The sequence below is a fragment of the Prionailurus viverrinus genome, chromosome B3, assembly GCF_022837055.1.
Source record: "Prionailurus viverrinus isolate Anna chromosome B3, UM_Priviv_1.0, whole genome shotgun sequence".
NCBI classification, from domain to species: domain Eukaryota; kingdom Metazoa; phylum Chordata; class Mammalia; order Carnivora; family Felidae; genus Prionailurus; species Prionailurus viverrinus.
This window is the reverse complement of record NC_062566.1, coordinates 47737051-47751250: the sequence shown is the minus strand read 5'-3', so window position 1 is coordinate 47751250 and position 14200 is coordinate 47737051. Positions and strand designations below refer to the sequence as shown.

Here is a 14200-nt window from a genome sequence, read left to right as displayed (position 1 = left end):
CCGGCATCATCCGGCCCTGCACCGACAGCTGAGCCTAGAGCCTGCTTTGGATCTTCTGCCCCCTCTCCCTATCCCTCCCCAACTTGTGCACTTGCTCGCTCTTTCTCAAAAATAAATAAACTTAAATACAGTTCATAGCAGCACTACTCAAACAGCCAAAAGATGGAAACATTGTAAAGGTACTAAATACCCAATTGCTCACTTTAAAACCATTAATTTTAGGGGCACCTGGGTGGTTCAGTCAGTTAAGCTTCTGACTTAGGTTCGGGTCATGATCTAACAGTTCATGAGTTTGAGCCCCACACTGAACTCTTTGGATCCTCTGTACCCCTCTGTCTCTCTGCCCCTCCCCCACCTGCACTCTCCCTGTCTCTCAAAATAAATAAACTTTAAAAAAAATTTTTCAAATGGTTAATTTTATATGAATTTCACATCAATAAAAAACAAACTGGCAAAACTGAGACATTCCCAGACAAACAAAAACAGAGTTTATTGCTACTAGGCCTGCCTCCTAAACGAAGCCTGTCCAGCTTAAATGAAATGACAGCAGTTTGAATCCACGTGAGGAAATAAAGAATAAGGAAACTAAATAGGTAATTATAAAAGTTAACATCAATGTATTTCTAGGAACTCCTTTCTTGATTAGATTTCAAACACAGTAACATAAACCAGTAATTATAAAACCACATCACTGGGAAGTCAATGTATAAAGATGTAATTTGTGACAATAACAACAAAGGCAAGAGAGGATGAACTATGTAGAAAAAAATGTTCCTGTACTGCTAAAATTAAGTTCATATTAATCCAAACTAGATTATTATAATTCAAGATGTTAACTGTAATCACCAGAATAACCGCTAAGAAAAAAACTAAAAACTATACAGAAAAATAAACAAGAAGGAAATCAATAGTACCCTAAAAGAAAATCAGTCTTAAAAAAAGAGACTGGGCACCTGGGCAGCTCAGTCAGGTAAGCCTCCAATCTTGATTTTGGCTCAGGTCATGGTCTCACAGTTTCTGGGACTGAGCCCCACATCAGGCTCTACACTGATAGCGTGGAGCCTGCTTTGGATCCTCTGTCTCCCTCTCTCTGCCCCTCCCTCCCCTCTCAAAATAAATAAATAAAAACTTTTTAAAAAGGGGGGGAGAACAATATACGAATTGAGGAACAAAAAAAATGACATATAGAAAACAAATAGCAAAATGGCAAAAGTGCTTCCTTATCAGTAATTATTTTAAACAGAAATGATTAACTTCTCCAATGAAAAGGCAGGAGTTGGCAAAATGAATTTCTATTTGTTTAATTTTTTACTTCTTTGCAAATTATCTGTAAGAGTCTCACTTTATTATTTTTTTAATATGAAATTTATTATCAAATTGGTTTCTATACAACACCCAGTGCTCATCCCAACAGGTGCCCTCCTCAATGCCTATCACCCACTTTCCCTTCCCTCCCACCCCCCCATCAACCCTCAGTTTATTCTCAGTTTTTAAGAGTCTCTTATGGTTTGCCTCCTTCCCTCTCTGTAACTTTCCCCCCCCTCCCCCTCCCCCATGGTCTTCTGTTAAGTTTCTCAGGATCCACATAAGAGTGAAAACATATGGTATCTGTCTTTCCCTGTATGACTTATTTCACTTAGCATAACACTCTCCAGTTCCATCCACGTTGCTACAAAAGGCCGTATTTCATTCTTTCTCATTGACAAGTAGTATTCCATTGTATAAACCACATCTTCCTTATCAATTCATCAGTTGATGGACATTTAGGCTCTTTCCATAATTCGGCTATTGTTGAAAGTGCCGCTATAAACATTGGGGTACAAGTGCCCCTATGCATCGGCAACCGCATACTCAAATAGGTTGAAAGTGAAAGGATGGAAAAAGATACTCCATGTAAATAGTAATGAAAAGAAAGCTATAGTGGTTATACTAATATTAAACAAAATAAATCTTAAGACAAAATTGTTACAAGATAAAAAAGGACATTATGAAATAAAAGGGCCCATCTGACATGAAGATATAATAGTTGTAAACATATATGCACCTAAAAACAAAAACTGACAGAACTGAAGGGAGAAATAGTCCAAAAACAACAGTTGGAAACTTCAATAGTCCACTTACAATAACAGCCAGAACTAGGCAGAAGATCAATGAGGAAACAGAGAACTTAAATAATACTATAAACCAACCACACATATAGACATCAATAGAACACTCTACTACCATCATTCTTCCCAAGTGCACACTGAACATTCTCCAGGTTAGAGCATATGTTACGATCCAAAACAAATTTCAGTACATTTAAGAAGGTTGAAAACATGTGAAGTATCTTTACTGACAAAAATGGAATGAAAATGAATTCAGTAACAGAGGCAAATCTCGAAAATTCACAAGTGGATATTAAACAATGCACTCAAACAATCACGGGCTCAAAGAAGAAATCACAAAGGAAATTACAAATATTTTCCGATGAATGAAAATGAAAATACAGGATGCCAAAAGGTAAGGGATGTAGAGAAAGCAGTGCTGAAAGGGAAATCTGTAGCTGTAAACACCTACATTAAAAAAAGAGAAATCTCGGGACATCTGGGTGGCTCAAACATCCAATTTGGGCTCAGGTCATGATCTCGCAGTTCATGAGTTTGAGCCCCACACTGGGTTCTGTGCTGACAGCTCAGAGCTTGGAGCCTGCTTCAGATTCTGTGTTTCGCTCTCTCTCTCTGTCCCTCCCCTGCTCATACTCTGCCTCTCTCTCTCAGAAATAAACATTTTTTAAAAAATTTAAAAAAAAAAAGAGAAATCTCAGGGGAGCCTGGCTGGCTCAGTAGGTAGAGTGTCTGAATCTTGATCTCAAAGTCGTGAGTTCAAGCCTCATGATGAGCATAGAGCTTACTGGGGAAAAAATAAAAAATAAATCCAACAGGGGCGCCTGGGTGGCTCATTCAGTTGAGCGTCCGACTTTGGCTCAGGTCATGATCTCACAGTTTGTGAGTTTGAGCCCCACATTGGGCTCTGTGCTGACAGCTCAGAACCTGGAGCCTGCTGCGGATTCTGTGTCTCCCTCTCTCTCTACCCCTTCCCCACTCACACTCTATCTCTGTCTCAAAAATAAATATTAGAAAAATTAAAACAAAACAAAACAAAACCAACACCCAGGACCAGAAGATGGCTTCACTCATGAATCCTATCAAATGTTTAAAGAATTAATGCTTATTCTTCTCAAACTCTTTGAAGCAAAGGGAACAGTTCCTAATCCATTCTATGAGGCCAGCATTATCCTGATACCAAAACCAAAGATGTCATGAATAAAGAAAACTACAGACCAATAAGCCTTATGAATACAAATGCAAAAATACTAAACAAAATACTAGCAAACTGAACCCAACAGCATATTAAAAGGATATGACAAAGTGGGAGCTATCCTAGAATAAATGGTGGTTCAAGATTATTGTGACCAGGGGCGCCTGGGTGGCGCAGTCGGTTAAGCGTCCAACTTCAGCCAGGTCACGATCCCGCGGTCTGTGGGTTCAGGCCCCGCGTCGGGCTCTGGGCTGATGGCTCAGAGCCTCGAGCCTGTTTCTGATTCTGTGTCTCCCTCTCTCTCTGCCCCTCCCCCGTTCATGCTCTGTCTCTCTCTGTCCCAAAAATAAATTAAAAAAAAAAAAAAAAAGATTATTGTGACCATATTAACCAAATAAAGCAAAGTAAGCATTTTTTTTTTTTTTTTTAAATTTTAGAGAGAAAGAAGGAGCAAGCCCAAGCAGGGGAGAGACCGGCAGAAGGAGAGAAGGGGAGACAGAGGGGGGGAGAGAGAGAGAGAGAGAGAGAGAGAGAGAGAGAGAATGAATATCTTAAGCAGGCTCAGCACAGAGCCCAACATGGGGCTTAATCCCACAACCCTGGGATCATGACCTGAGCTGAAATCAAGAGTCAGATGCTCAACCAACTAAGCCACCCAGGCACCCCAAGAAAAGTGAGCATTTTTTAAAAAATGTTTGTTTATTTTTGAGAGAGAGCACAGGCGAGGGAGAGGCAGAGAGAGAGAGAGGAGACGGAGAATCCAAAGCAGGCTCCAGGCCCTGAGCTGTGAGCACAGAGCCCTATGTGGGGCTAGAACCAACACACCATGAGATCATGACCTAAGCCAAAGTCAGATGCTTAACCAACTGAGCCACCCAGGTGCCCCCAAAAGTGAGCATTTTAATTGATGGAGAAAAGACATTTGACAAAATCCAACACCCTTTCGTGATAAAACTACTCAACAAACTAGGGATAAAAGGGAATTTTCTCAACCTGAAAAAGGGCATCTACAAAAACCCACAGCTAATATATGTAATTGTGATGGCACGGATGCTTTCTTCCGACTAGCGTATCCATTCTTACCACTTGGATACAACATTGTACAGAAAGTTGTAGCTGCGGCAATTAGGCAAGAAAAAGAAATAAAAACATCCAAATTGCAAAAGAGGTGAAACTATATTTGCACATGACAAGATCTCTTATGTAGAAAATCCTAAAGAATGCACACACAAAAAACTAATTACAGCTAGTAGAGTCAGCAAGGTTGCAAGATAGAAGATACACATACAAAAATCAGTTATATTTCTAAACACTAGCAATGAACAATTCAAAAATGAAATTAAGATAACAACTTCACCTGAGATAGTATTCAAAAGACTAAAATACTTAGGAGTAAATTGAACTCAGGAGGTGCAAGATTTTTACAATTAAAGCTACAAAACACTGTTAAAAGAAATAAGACACCTGACACAATTATACATAAAAGAAATGTTGAGCCTAGGTAGAGATTTTACCCATTGTTACGGCAAGATATTTGTCAGGTGTAGTTATTTTCCACAACTGTCTTACTAATGAAATATGCTAGGCTTAACAGGAATTGCCCTGTCACATCCATACTACCTTCAAGACCAAAGCAATCTTCAAGGACAGATTTGTAAGTCAATCCTACAGTGTCCTATTATCTAACCGTAACGTGGAAGAAAGGAGCAACAGACTCATACAAAAGTAAAACATGAAGCCCAGAAAAGCAACCATCTCCACACATCACTTCTCCATACACTGGGTTAGCAACAGGAAAGCAATGCAGGGTACATCTTACTAAACTATTGTTTCTTTCTATCCAACTACTTACAAATATGTATTAAGCATCCACATAAGCCTACGGGGCGGGGAGACAACCTTTTCATCATTCTGTCCCTGACACCCACAAAAGTAGCTAGAACATAATAGGAGATCAATTAATACTTATTGAATGAATGAACAACTTCATGACAGTGAGTCATGGGAAAGTTCACATAGAACTGTGCCTTGAAAGGTAAATGGGATACAAACAAGTAAAAATAAGGGGGAAAAGAAAACACCAGCAAAGGTAATGGAACAAGAGTTAGTATACAGGACTCTATATTTCCAGACTCATCCTAACTGGAACCTCCTGAATACCCATCTCAGTGGAGCCCTCACACTAGATTTCCACCTGGTGCTCACTTCACTACACTCAAAAATATAAATAAACTGGAGTTAGAGAAAAAAAGAACCACAACAATAATGCATTTTGCTAAGGAAAAAAAGTAGATAACGTTACTTTGAGCCTGGGGGCTTTCAAGAATTCTGAACTTGGTCTTGGGGCCCTTGTCACTTCAAATAACTCATTCATTATTTCAAACTCAAACATCCACAGTCCTTGTGCCAGAAGTACTTCCATGCACCACTAATCATTCATTTAATCAACAAGTCCTTTCTCCTCTCCAAACACAGATCCCATATGCTCTCCATCTAATACCATAGACTCAAGAAATTCCAGTTTCTGCACAGGTTCTCACAAGACACATCGTCTCCGGTGCATAACGCCTATGTAAAGCCCTACCCCTGTATCCTGCCAATCCTCCTCACCCAGACATCTCAAACTCCGCATCACGCCACTCTGATTTCAATCAAGAGGGCTTTCTGAGCCCCTCTGCAAATTCGTCCATCTCATACCCATATTCCCGAGCACCTACTATCCATTCATTCACAAACAGATCTTACTCTGCGCTCACTTGAGCAAAACAGGACAGAGCAGGACCCCCAGGTTCTTACCCGGGCCGCGCAGGGTCTCCTGCGCCGCCACCTCTGCCCCGCGCCTTCACCCCACCGGCTCCCAAGCACCGCATGCTCCACGGACACCAAGAACCCCGAGCCTCACACTCCGTGTTCGTCTCTCCGATTCCCGCCCAGGGAGGCTGGTACCGCCAGGAGTGCAGGGGGCGCTGAGGCAGGCGTGGAGGAAGCGCCACCACTGGTCCGTAGCACCTCAGGGTTCGCAGACCCGGAACCGTACCGCCTTCGGGCTCCTGCAGCAGAAGCCCCTACACGCACCGCTCCCCTGAAGCCCAACCGATCCCACCTTTACGCTCAGCATCGCTATCAGCGTCGCTCCCGAAGAGATCCTCCATATCCGCCATCGACCCGCACGTCCGCCACTGCCTCGGCTGGGGGCGCCTCCGCGGCTGTCTTTACGGCAAGGAACCAACGAAACGCGACAGTGTCGCAAAGATTCGCTGAAAGCCTCCTTTCCTTCTGTGACCTGGTATTTGCCTGCTCATTGACTCTCCCATGTCCACTGTGAGCATAAGTCCCGCCCTTTAGTCGATATCCGTTCCTATTTGCGAGCACTCTCACAGAGGGTGGGGCGTCTCCCGTCTGGGTGTCCGCGGCGTGGGCGGGTCTTGAGTCGCTGGGCGGAAGGGCCTAGACCGAGTTAAACCTGCCACGAATCAGGCCTGAAGTCCTTTGTTTCAGATTGGCGAGCGGTTCCCAAATTGTTGAGAACTCCATAGAGCATTTCGTGTAGGTTATATCTGTTGCTATTTAACGTATTAGCAATTAAAGCAATTCAAATAAAATTCAAAATGTGTAAATAACAGGTTAACATAAATAGTATTTTAAAATTTTAAATGACTGTAATCTTTTCAAAACCAAAAAATTGGAAGAGTGGAATTGTTTTACAGTTTTGAAAAGATCTTTAATGCCTGGCTTAGAAGACAGCTTAATTCTCATACCTGCTTCTACATTCAGTCTACTGAGAAATGTTTTGGTTGAAGGCATGTGAAGAAAATCTAGCCTCGTACAGACAGGACCTCTCAGACCCCTTGAAAGGGTTTTCTTCAGACCGCTTTTTGACAACTACAGTTTCAGAGCAGTGTATCTCAAACAAATTTTACATCCTAACCCACTATACACTTACTGTATAAAATGAAATATTTCACAAAACAATACTTCTTTACCACTAAGATGCTGCCTGAGATTTCCTACTCTCCTTTATTCTATTTCAGCTTTTGTTTTGTTTTGGTTTTAATGCCAGCAAGCAGTGAACCCACTAAATTGCTTTCATGATTTACTAGTGGATTACAGCATGCAACTGGAAAAACACTATTCAGAGGGTTCCACTGTGTTCATTTTGCTGACAAAAAGTTTTATTTTGGTAGGAAATGTGGCTATAATTGTACATGATAAAATCAGACAGTAAGAATTTTCATAATGGGTTACTGCTAGGTAAACCCTCTTGCTTCACTGAAGCTTAAAGAAAGAATGACTTGAATATGTTACAGACTAGGTCTTTTTTTAGAAAGCTTATATTTTGGTTTTTTAAAAAAATGTACATTTGTGCTAAATTATTACCTGATTTAGTTCAGATAAGGGTTTTGTCTCATAAGGGTTTTGATCTTGGACAAGCAATATGGATTTTTAATTTGGAGATTATGAGATATGTTTTTGTTGCAGATAAGAGTGCCTGACAGGGTTCAAGTGGATATGGTATCAATTCTAGAGCTGTTGTGTTTAAAATGGAAAGTGTAAGACTAGGTAGACGGAATCACTTTAAAACTTTTGGGTATACTGGAAAAATAAGTATTCGATTTGTGATTCATTTTCATTCAGAGTACTATCTTTGAAAAGTGCACTTATTCAGTCTTGAATTACAGTGCCTATATTCGTGACTAATAAATAGACTTTGTGTTGATTTCATTTGAATAAAAATGCAAAACAAATAACTTCTGGCTTTTTACTTTTTTTGTTTTTGTTCTACTTTATACTGATCATTGTTCTATTCATTGCCTTTCCTCATACAAAATACAATACATTCAACTAGATTTCAGCCAAATCAATCACAATCATTGATGTACTGCTTGCCTAAGGTTACACCCAGGTCACTTTCATTGATGTTTAGAATATTTAAGATGATCTTTTCACTTCAGAGAAGTTCGTCCTATTGGGTTTGTGTTTTCAAAACATTTTTTTTTTACTTTATTTAGTTATTTTGAGAGAGAGAGCATGCTCACATGTGTGGGGGAGGGGCAGAGAGAGGGAGAGAGAGAATCCTAAGCAGGCTCTGCAGTGTCAGTGTGAGCCTGACATGGGGCTCAAACCCATGAACCATGAGATCATTACCTGAGCCGAAATCAAGAGTCAGATGCTTAACCAACTGAACCACCCAGGTGTCCCTGTGTTTGATTCATTTAATTTTGGGTGTTAAGATTATCTCTTGATTTGCTCACAGGGATGGGGAATTTTATCTATCAAATGTGTGATTAAATAAAACAACTACAGAGCAGCTTTACCTTGTTACCAAATTTTTGAGAGGTTGTCTCTTTTTCCCCATTTTCTGCCTTCATAAGGTGAAGATAGATCCTCAGAATTGTGACCTTTGATACACCCACAATATCTCCAGAGAGGTTCAACTAGACTGATTATATAACACAGCACAATTACTGTATTATTACAAGTATTTTTACAAAATAACAAGAATACCTTTAAGATTTATAAACTCTATGTTCACATCAAGTTGAAACAGTATAAGAGAAAGAGGGGGAGAGAAGCCCAGGAGCACAAGCAGCAGTGAGGGAGGGGCAGAGGGAGAGGAAGAAAGAATCTTTTTTTTTTTTAATGTTTTATTATTTTTGAGAGAGCAAGAGCTAGAGGCAGAGAGAGAGGGAGACAGAGGATCCCAAGTCGGCTTTGCACCGACAGCCGAGAGCCCAATGTGGGACTCAAACTCACGAACCTGAGTCGAAGTCAGTTAACCAACAGCCACCCAGGTGCCCCCTCTTTTTGTAATGTTCATTTAGTTAGTTTGAGAGAGAGAGAGAGAGAGAGAGCGCGCAAGCAGGGGAGAGGCAGAGAGAGGGAGACAGAAAATCCCATCATGGGCTCAATCCCATGAACTATGAAATCATGACCTGAGTCAGAGGCTTAACTGACTGAGCCACCCAGACGCGTTATGGGGAGAGAGAATCTTAAGCAGTCTTCATGCCCAGCACGCAGCCAGAGAGGGGCTTGATCTTAGAGTCTGGAAGCTTAACCAACTGAGCCACCCAGGTGCCCAGGAGCTAACCTTTAAAAGGAACAGGCTGATGGGGCACCTGAGTGGCTCAGTCCATTAAGCGGCCGACTTGGGCTCAGACCATGATCTCATGGTTTGTGAGTTCAAGCCCAGTGTCAGGCTCTGTGCTGAGCGCTCAGAGCCTGGAGCCTGCTTCAGATTCTGTGTCTCCCTTTGTCTCTCTGCCCCTCTCTCACTCATGCTCTGTCTCTCTCTGAAGAATAAATAAACATTAGAAATAAATAAATAAAATAAAAAGAACCGTTTGGTCTGAACTAGAGAGGAAGAGAGAAGTCCTGCAGTTTCTGTCCCTAGCCATGAGTCAACAACGGGGCAGCTCATTTCTTGGAAGCTATGGAGCAGTCACTCATAGTCTGCCTTTATTAGATTCTTTGCTGAATTGGATCTCTGCAATGGGTGGTATAGGGATATAAAAATAATAGCAAACATGGTATATGCAACGTGTGTGTGTGTGTGTGTGTGTGTGTGTACACAAGTTTGAGGGAAAATAGTGTAAAACATCTGAAGAATTTAAGTTTCAGAAGTAAATTATAAACTATATACAGGTCCTGAAGAATGGAAAGCCAGAAAATGACCAGCATGAATGGCAGTCTGTCAGGAAAGGTTTCTTAGTACTATGTTCTGAATGTCTGTGTCCCCTCAAAATTCATACTGAAATCCCAATGCCAAAGTAATGATACTAGAAGGCGGGAAGTTTGGGAAGTGATTAGGTCATGAGGGTGGAGCCCACACGAATAGAATTCAAATTCTTATAAAAGAGACATTACAGAACTCCCTAGCCCTTTCCAACATGGGAGGACACAGCAAGAAAGTCCTGGCTGTGAACCAGGAGGAAGGAAGAGGACCCTTACCAGAATGCTGTCATCCTGGCACTTTGATCTTAGGCCCCCCCAACCTCCAGAACAGTAAGAAACAAATTATGTATATATAGTTATATATGTGTATATAGTTATGTATGAGCTGCCTAGTCTATGGTATTTTATCAAAGCTGTCCAAGCAGACTAAGACAGGTTGATTCAAGCTAGACTATTGAAGTAATGGGAAGGAACCCATTTTTCGAAACATAAAATTGAGCAGAACGTAAAATTCAACCAAGCAAAACTTATGTTATTTTACTTAAATCTATTCCCTGATTCACACGAAGTTTCAGAACACTATGGATAAAGAGAACATTTTAAAAGCTTCTAGAGAGAGAAAAATCAGCTGACATAGAAAGGATCTGGAATTGGGGCACCTAAGTGGCTCAGTCATTTGAGAGTCTGACTCTTGATTTTGGCTCAGTCCTGATCCCAGGGTTGTGGGATTGAGCCATTCATTGGGCTCTGAAGTGAACGCGGAGCCTGCTTAAGATTCTCTCTCTCCCCCCTCAGCCTGCCTCCTCTCCCCCACTCACATTCTCTCCCTCGCTCTCTCAAATTAAAAAAAAAAAATTAAATTAAATTAAAACTTTAAAAGATCTGGAATTAACAATGGATTTATCAACAACAATTCTGAAAGTTAGAAAACAAAATTCTTAAGGAAAATGGATCATTCTAGAATTCTGTATCCAACCAACCTATCATTAAATACAAGGAAAGAATAATAATATTCTGTGTAAGCCAGCATCTATATAAGGAGACCTAAGGCTGCCATACCATGAAGATGCCCAAACTAGACACACAGACCAAACGGAGAGGTCCTCAACTACATGAAAAGAGATATCTGAAAAGAGAGAGAGAGAAATATCTAACCAGCCTTCAGCTGCTGTAAACCTCCTGTGGTTCCAGCTCCATCTGAAGACAAGCTCAGTCAGAGACCCCAGGTCACAAATGCCCAGCTGAGACTTTCTGAAATTCTTATCTCACAGAATCCAGAAAACAATGAGTGGGTGTTGTGGCAGAATGCCACAAGTTTTGAGGTAGTTTGTTATATAGCAATAGCAATTGGAAGAGTTACTAAAGTACTTGACAGTCTATGAATTGTGACCCACCAAAATGAAGAACTAAACCAAGGAAGAGAAAAGCTTCAGAGGAAAAGGAACCCCAAGATTGGAAGACGCAAAAGGAATCCCTATGATCCTAGAAGGCTGCTGGTCCAGAATGGAGCAAGAGCACAGAAGGCTCCCAGAGAGAGCAGTCTGAGAAGGACGCACAGCTAATGGAATACCTGCTGCAGTCACTCATCCAATAGGGATTTAAGTGCCTTCTCCAAGCCAGAAACTATTGTGGGCACGGGAGATACAACAGAACACAAAATAGACCAAGCATCTGTTCTCAGAAACTTGCATTTTGGTGGAAGATGAGACACAATAAAAGAATATACTAATAAATTCATAAATAGATACACTTAGTTTTGTATATTCATATCTGATGTGTTTGAATATTTTGAATGGGTATTTTCCTGTAATTAGAGTATAAAAAAATTTGTACCTGACACATTAAAACTAAGCAAACAGAGGAGAGCCAGGGTGTCTCAGTCAGTTAAGCGTCTGACTTCAGCTCAGGTCGTGATCTCACAGTTCGTGGGTTTGAGCCCTGTGTCGGGCTCTGTGCTGACGGCTCAGAGCCTGGAGCCTGCTTCAGATTCTGTGTCTCCTTCTCTCTCTGGCCCTCCCCTTCTTGCACTCTCTCCCTCTCTCTCCCTCTCTCTCTCTCTCTCTCTCTCTCAAAAATAAATAAACACTTAAATTAAAAAAAAAAAACAACTAAGCAAACAGAAAACCAAGGAAATTATTACCTCCAAGGAAATAGGAAATGTAGCCCTCCAAAGGCTACAGAATGCCATGTGGCTCAGCTGGTAATAATAAGAGATAACACATAATACCTACACCTGCTAGGAGCTGTTGTGAGTGCTTTGTATATGGATCCATTGTCCTTTATCCAAAACTCTTGGAGCCACATATGTTTCAAGATTCGGATATTTTCCCAGATTTTAGAAAGGGAATACAGCACATATATATTTATTCCTCAACACATCTAATTAGGTCTGAAGACGATATATCCCAAATCAAAATTAAATTTCTATGGCAAAATGTACAAAAATCCAAACTAAGAGTGATAAAACTTTAAATAGCTTTAGGTCAGTTCCCGGCAGCATTTGCTACCAAATGCTATGTACTTTTTATTTTAGAGCTTTTGGATTTCAGAATTGTGGCTAAGGGCTTCTGGGCCAGAACTAACTTACTCTTTCCTAATATATTCCTATATTATACATAAGGAACCTGAAGGAAACACAGAGAACCTAAGTGGTTTTTCCCTAGGTTATACAGCTAATAAGACTTGCTTGGTCATAATTATGTAAACACTGAGTATTTTAAGTGTAGTAGTACTATCTGACTTTTAAAATGTCACACACAGTCATAATTTTAGGAATAGTTTACCATTTGATATGGAAAGATCCAAGACACATGAGTTCCGGGGGAAAAACATTCTGAATATGGTGTATATAAAGCTACCATCACATTTGAAATGTGTGTGTGTACCATATAAATGGATACACTGTCTCTGGAAGACTGCAACAAAAGCTGGAAACCAAGGAAAGGAGCTAGGGGACTGGAGGAGGGAAGAGAAGAAAAACCTCACTCACTGTGTACTTCCTGACACATTTGAGTTTTATACCCAGTGACTGTGCTCAAAATTCAATTAAATTTAATAGTAAGAAGATAGATAGCAAAATGTCAACACTGCTTCGTTAACTCAGGATGCTCAGGTTTTTATTTTACAGCAGTCCCCTCCTCTCCTTGGTTTCACTTCCCAAGGTTTCAGGTACCCACAGTCAAGTCACCGCATCCAAAAGTAAATGATCTCCCTCCTAACGCGTCCTCCAAAGGTAACGAGTAGCCCAACACTAAGTCACAATGCCTACATCCTTTACCTCACTTCATCTCACCATGAAGGCATTTTATCATCTCACAGCATTGCAACAGGAAGAATGAGTACAGCACAGTAAGATACTCGAGAGAGAGGCCATACGCACATAACTTTTATTACACTACATTGCTATAATGGTTCTATTAGTTATTTCTTTTGTATTAACATTTTTTATTGTTGTCAGAAGAGTGAGACTTGTTTTAGAATCTATACGCACACACAAAATTCTATATTAACATGACAGATCAGAAACCAAAACAGCAAAACGAGTAAACAAGCTAAAGATTACAAATAGTCATCCTGCAGGAAAAAACTGTCATAAATAATAAAAAAGCATGAAACAAAACTTCATATTTGAATTCTACAGTTACTAATAATGCTAGCTATTAGTTATTTTGTTCATCTCTTACTGTGGCTAATTTCTATGTTAAACTTTATCATAGATATATGTACAGGAAAAAAACATAGTGTATATATATTTATATATAGCATATATATATATATATATATATATATATATAGCATTCACTGGGAGGCAGATAGGGGACTAGTGTATTTTATTCTTTTCTATGTTTTCCAAGTCTCCTACAATAAACATGCATTAGTTTTAGAATAATTGGGGAAAATTTTTCTTTAGGGAGTACATTCTTTATTCAACTATGTTTTTTTTACTACGTTGGCATCCAGAATCCTATGACTATAGAAGTCTTCAGATTCTGAAGAATAAGTAAATCTTGGGTTCTTAGACTAATAAATTTTTTTTATGCTTATTTATTTTTGAGAGAGAGAGAGAGAGACAGAGTGTGAGCAGGGGAGGGGAAGAGAGAGAGGGAGACACAGATTCCGAAGCAGGCTCCAGGCTCTGAGCCGTCAGCACAGAGCCGACCCAGGGTTCAATTGGGTTCTTGGACTAATAAATGACAGCTGTTATTGTCATAATCCACAGTGGGCCTGA

The 14200-nt window shown here is 40.3% G+C and overlaps 1 protein-coding gene across 4 annotated transcripts in view; it reads right to left on the bottom strand.

The window, feature by feature from the left end:
• The window catches only part of LEO1 (LEO1 homolog, Paf1/RNA polymerase II complex component), a 76708-nt gene that overhangs the window by 32987 nt on the left and 29521 nt on the right, over positions 1 to 14200 (bottom strand). Inside the window, exon 1 of one of the 4 annotated variants that reach the window (XM_047861992.1) lies at positions 6404 to 6535. The exons of the other annotated variants lie outside the window; for them this stretch is intronic. Within the exon in view, the coding sequence (XP_047717948.1) occupies positions 6404 to 6461 (58 nt within the window). The 5' untranslated portion in view covers positions 6462 to 6535. Of the gene's footprint in view, positions 1 to 6403; positions 6536 to 14200 lie in introns of those variants that run through there. 4 annotated transcript variants of the gene reach the window in all.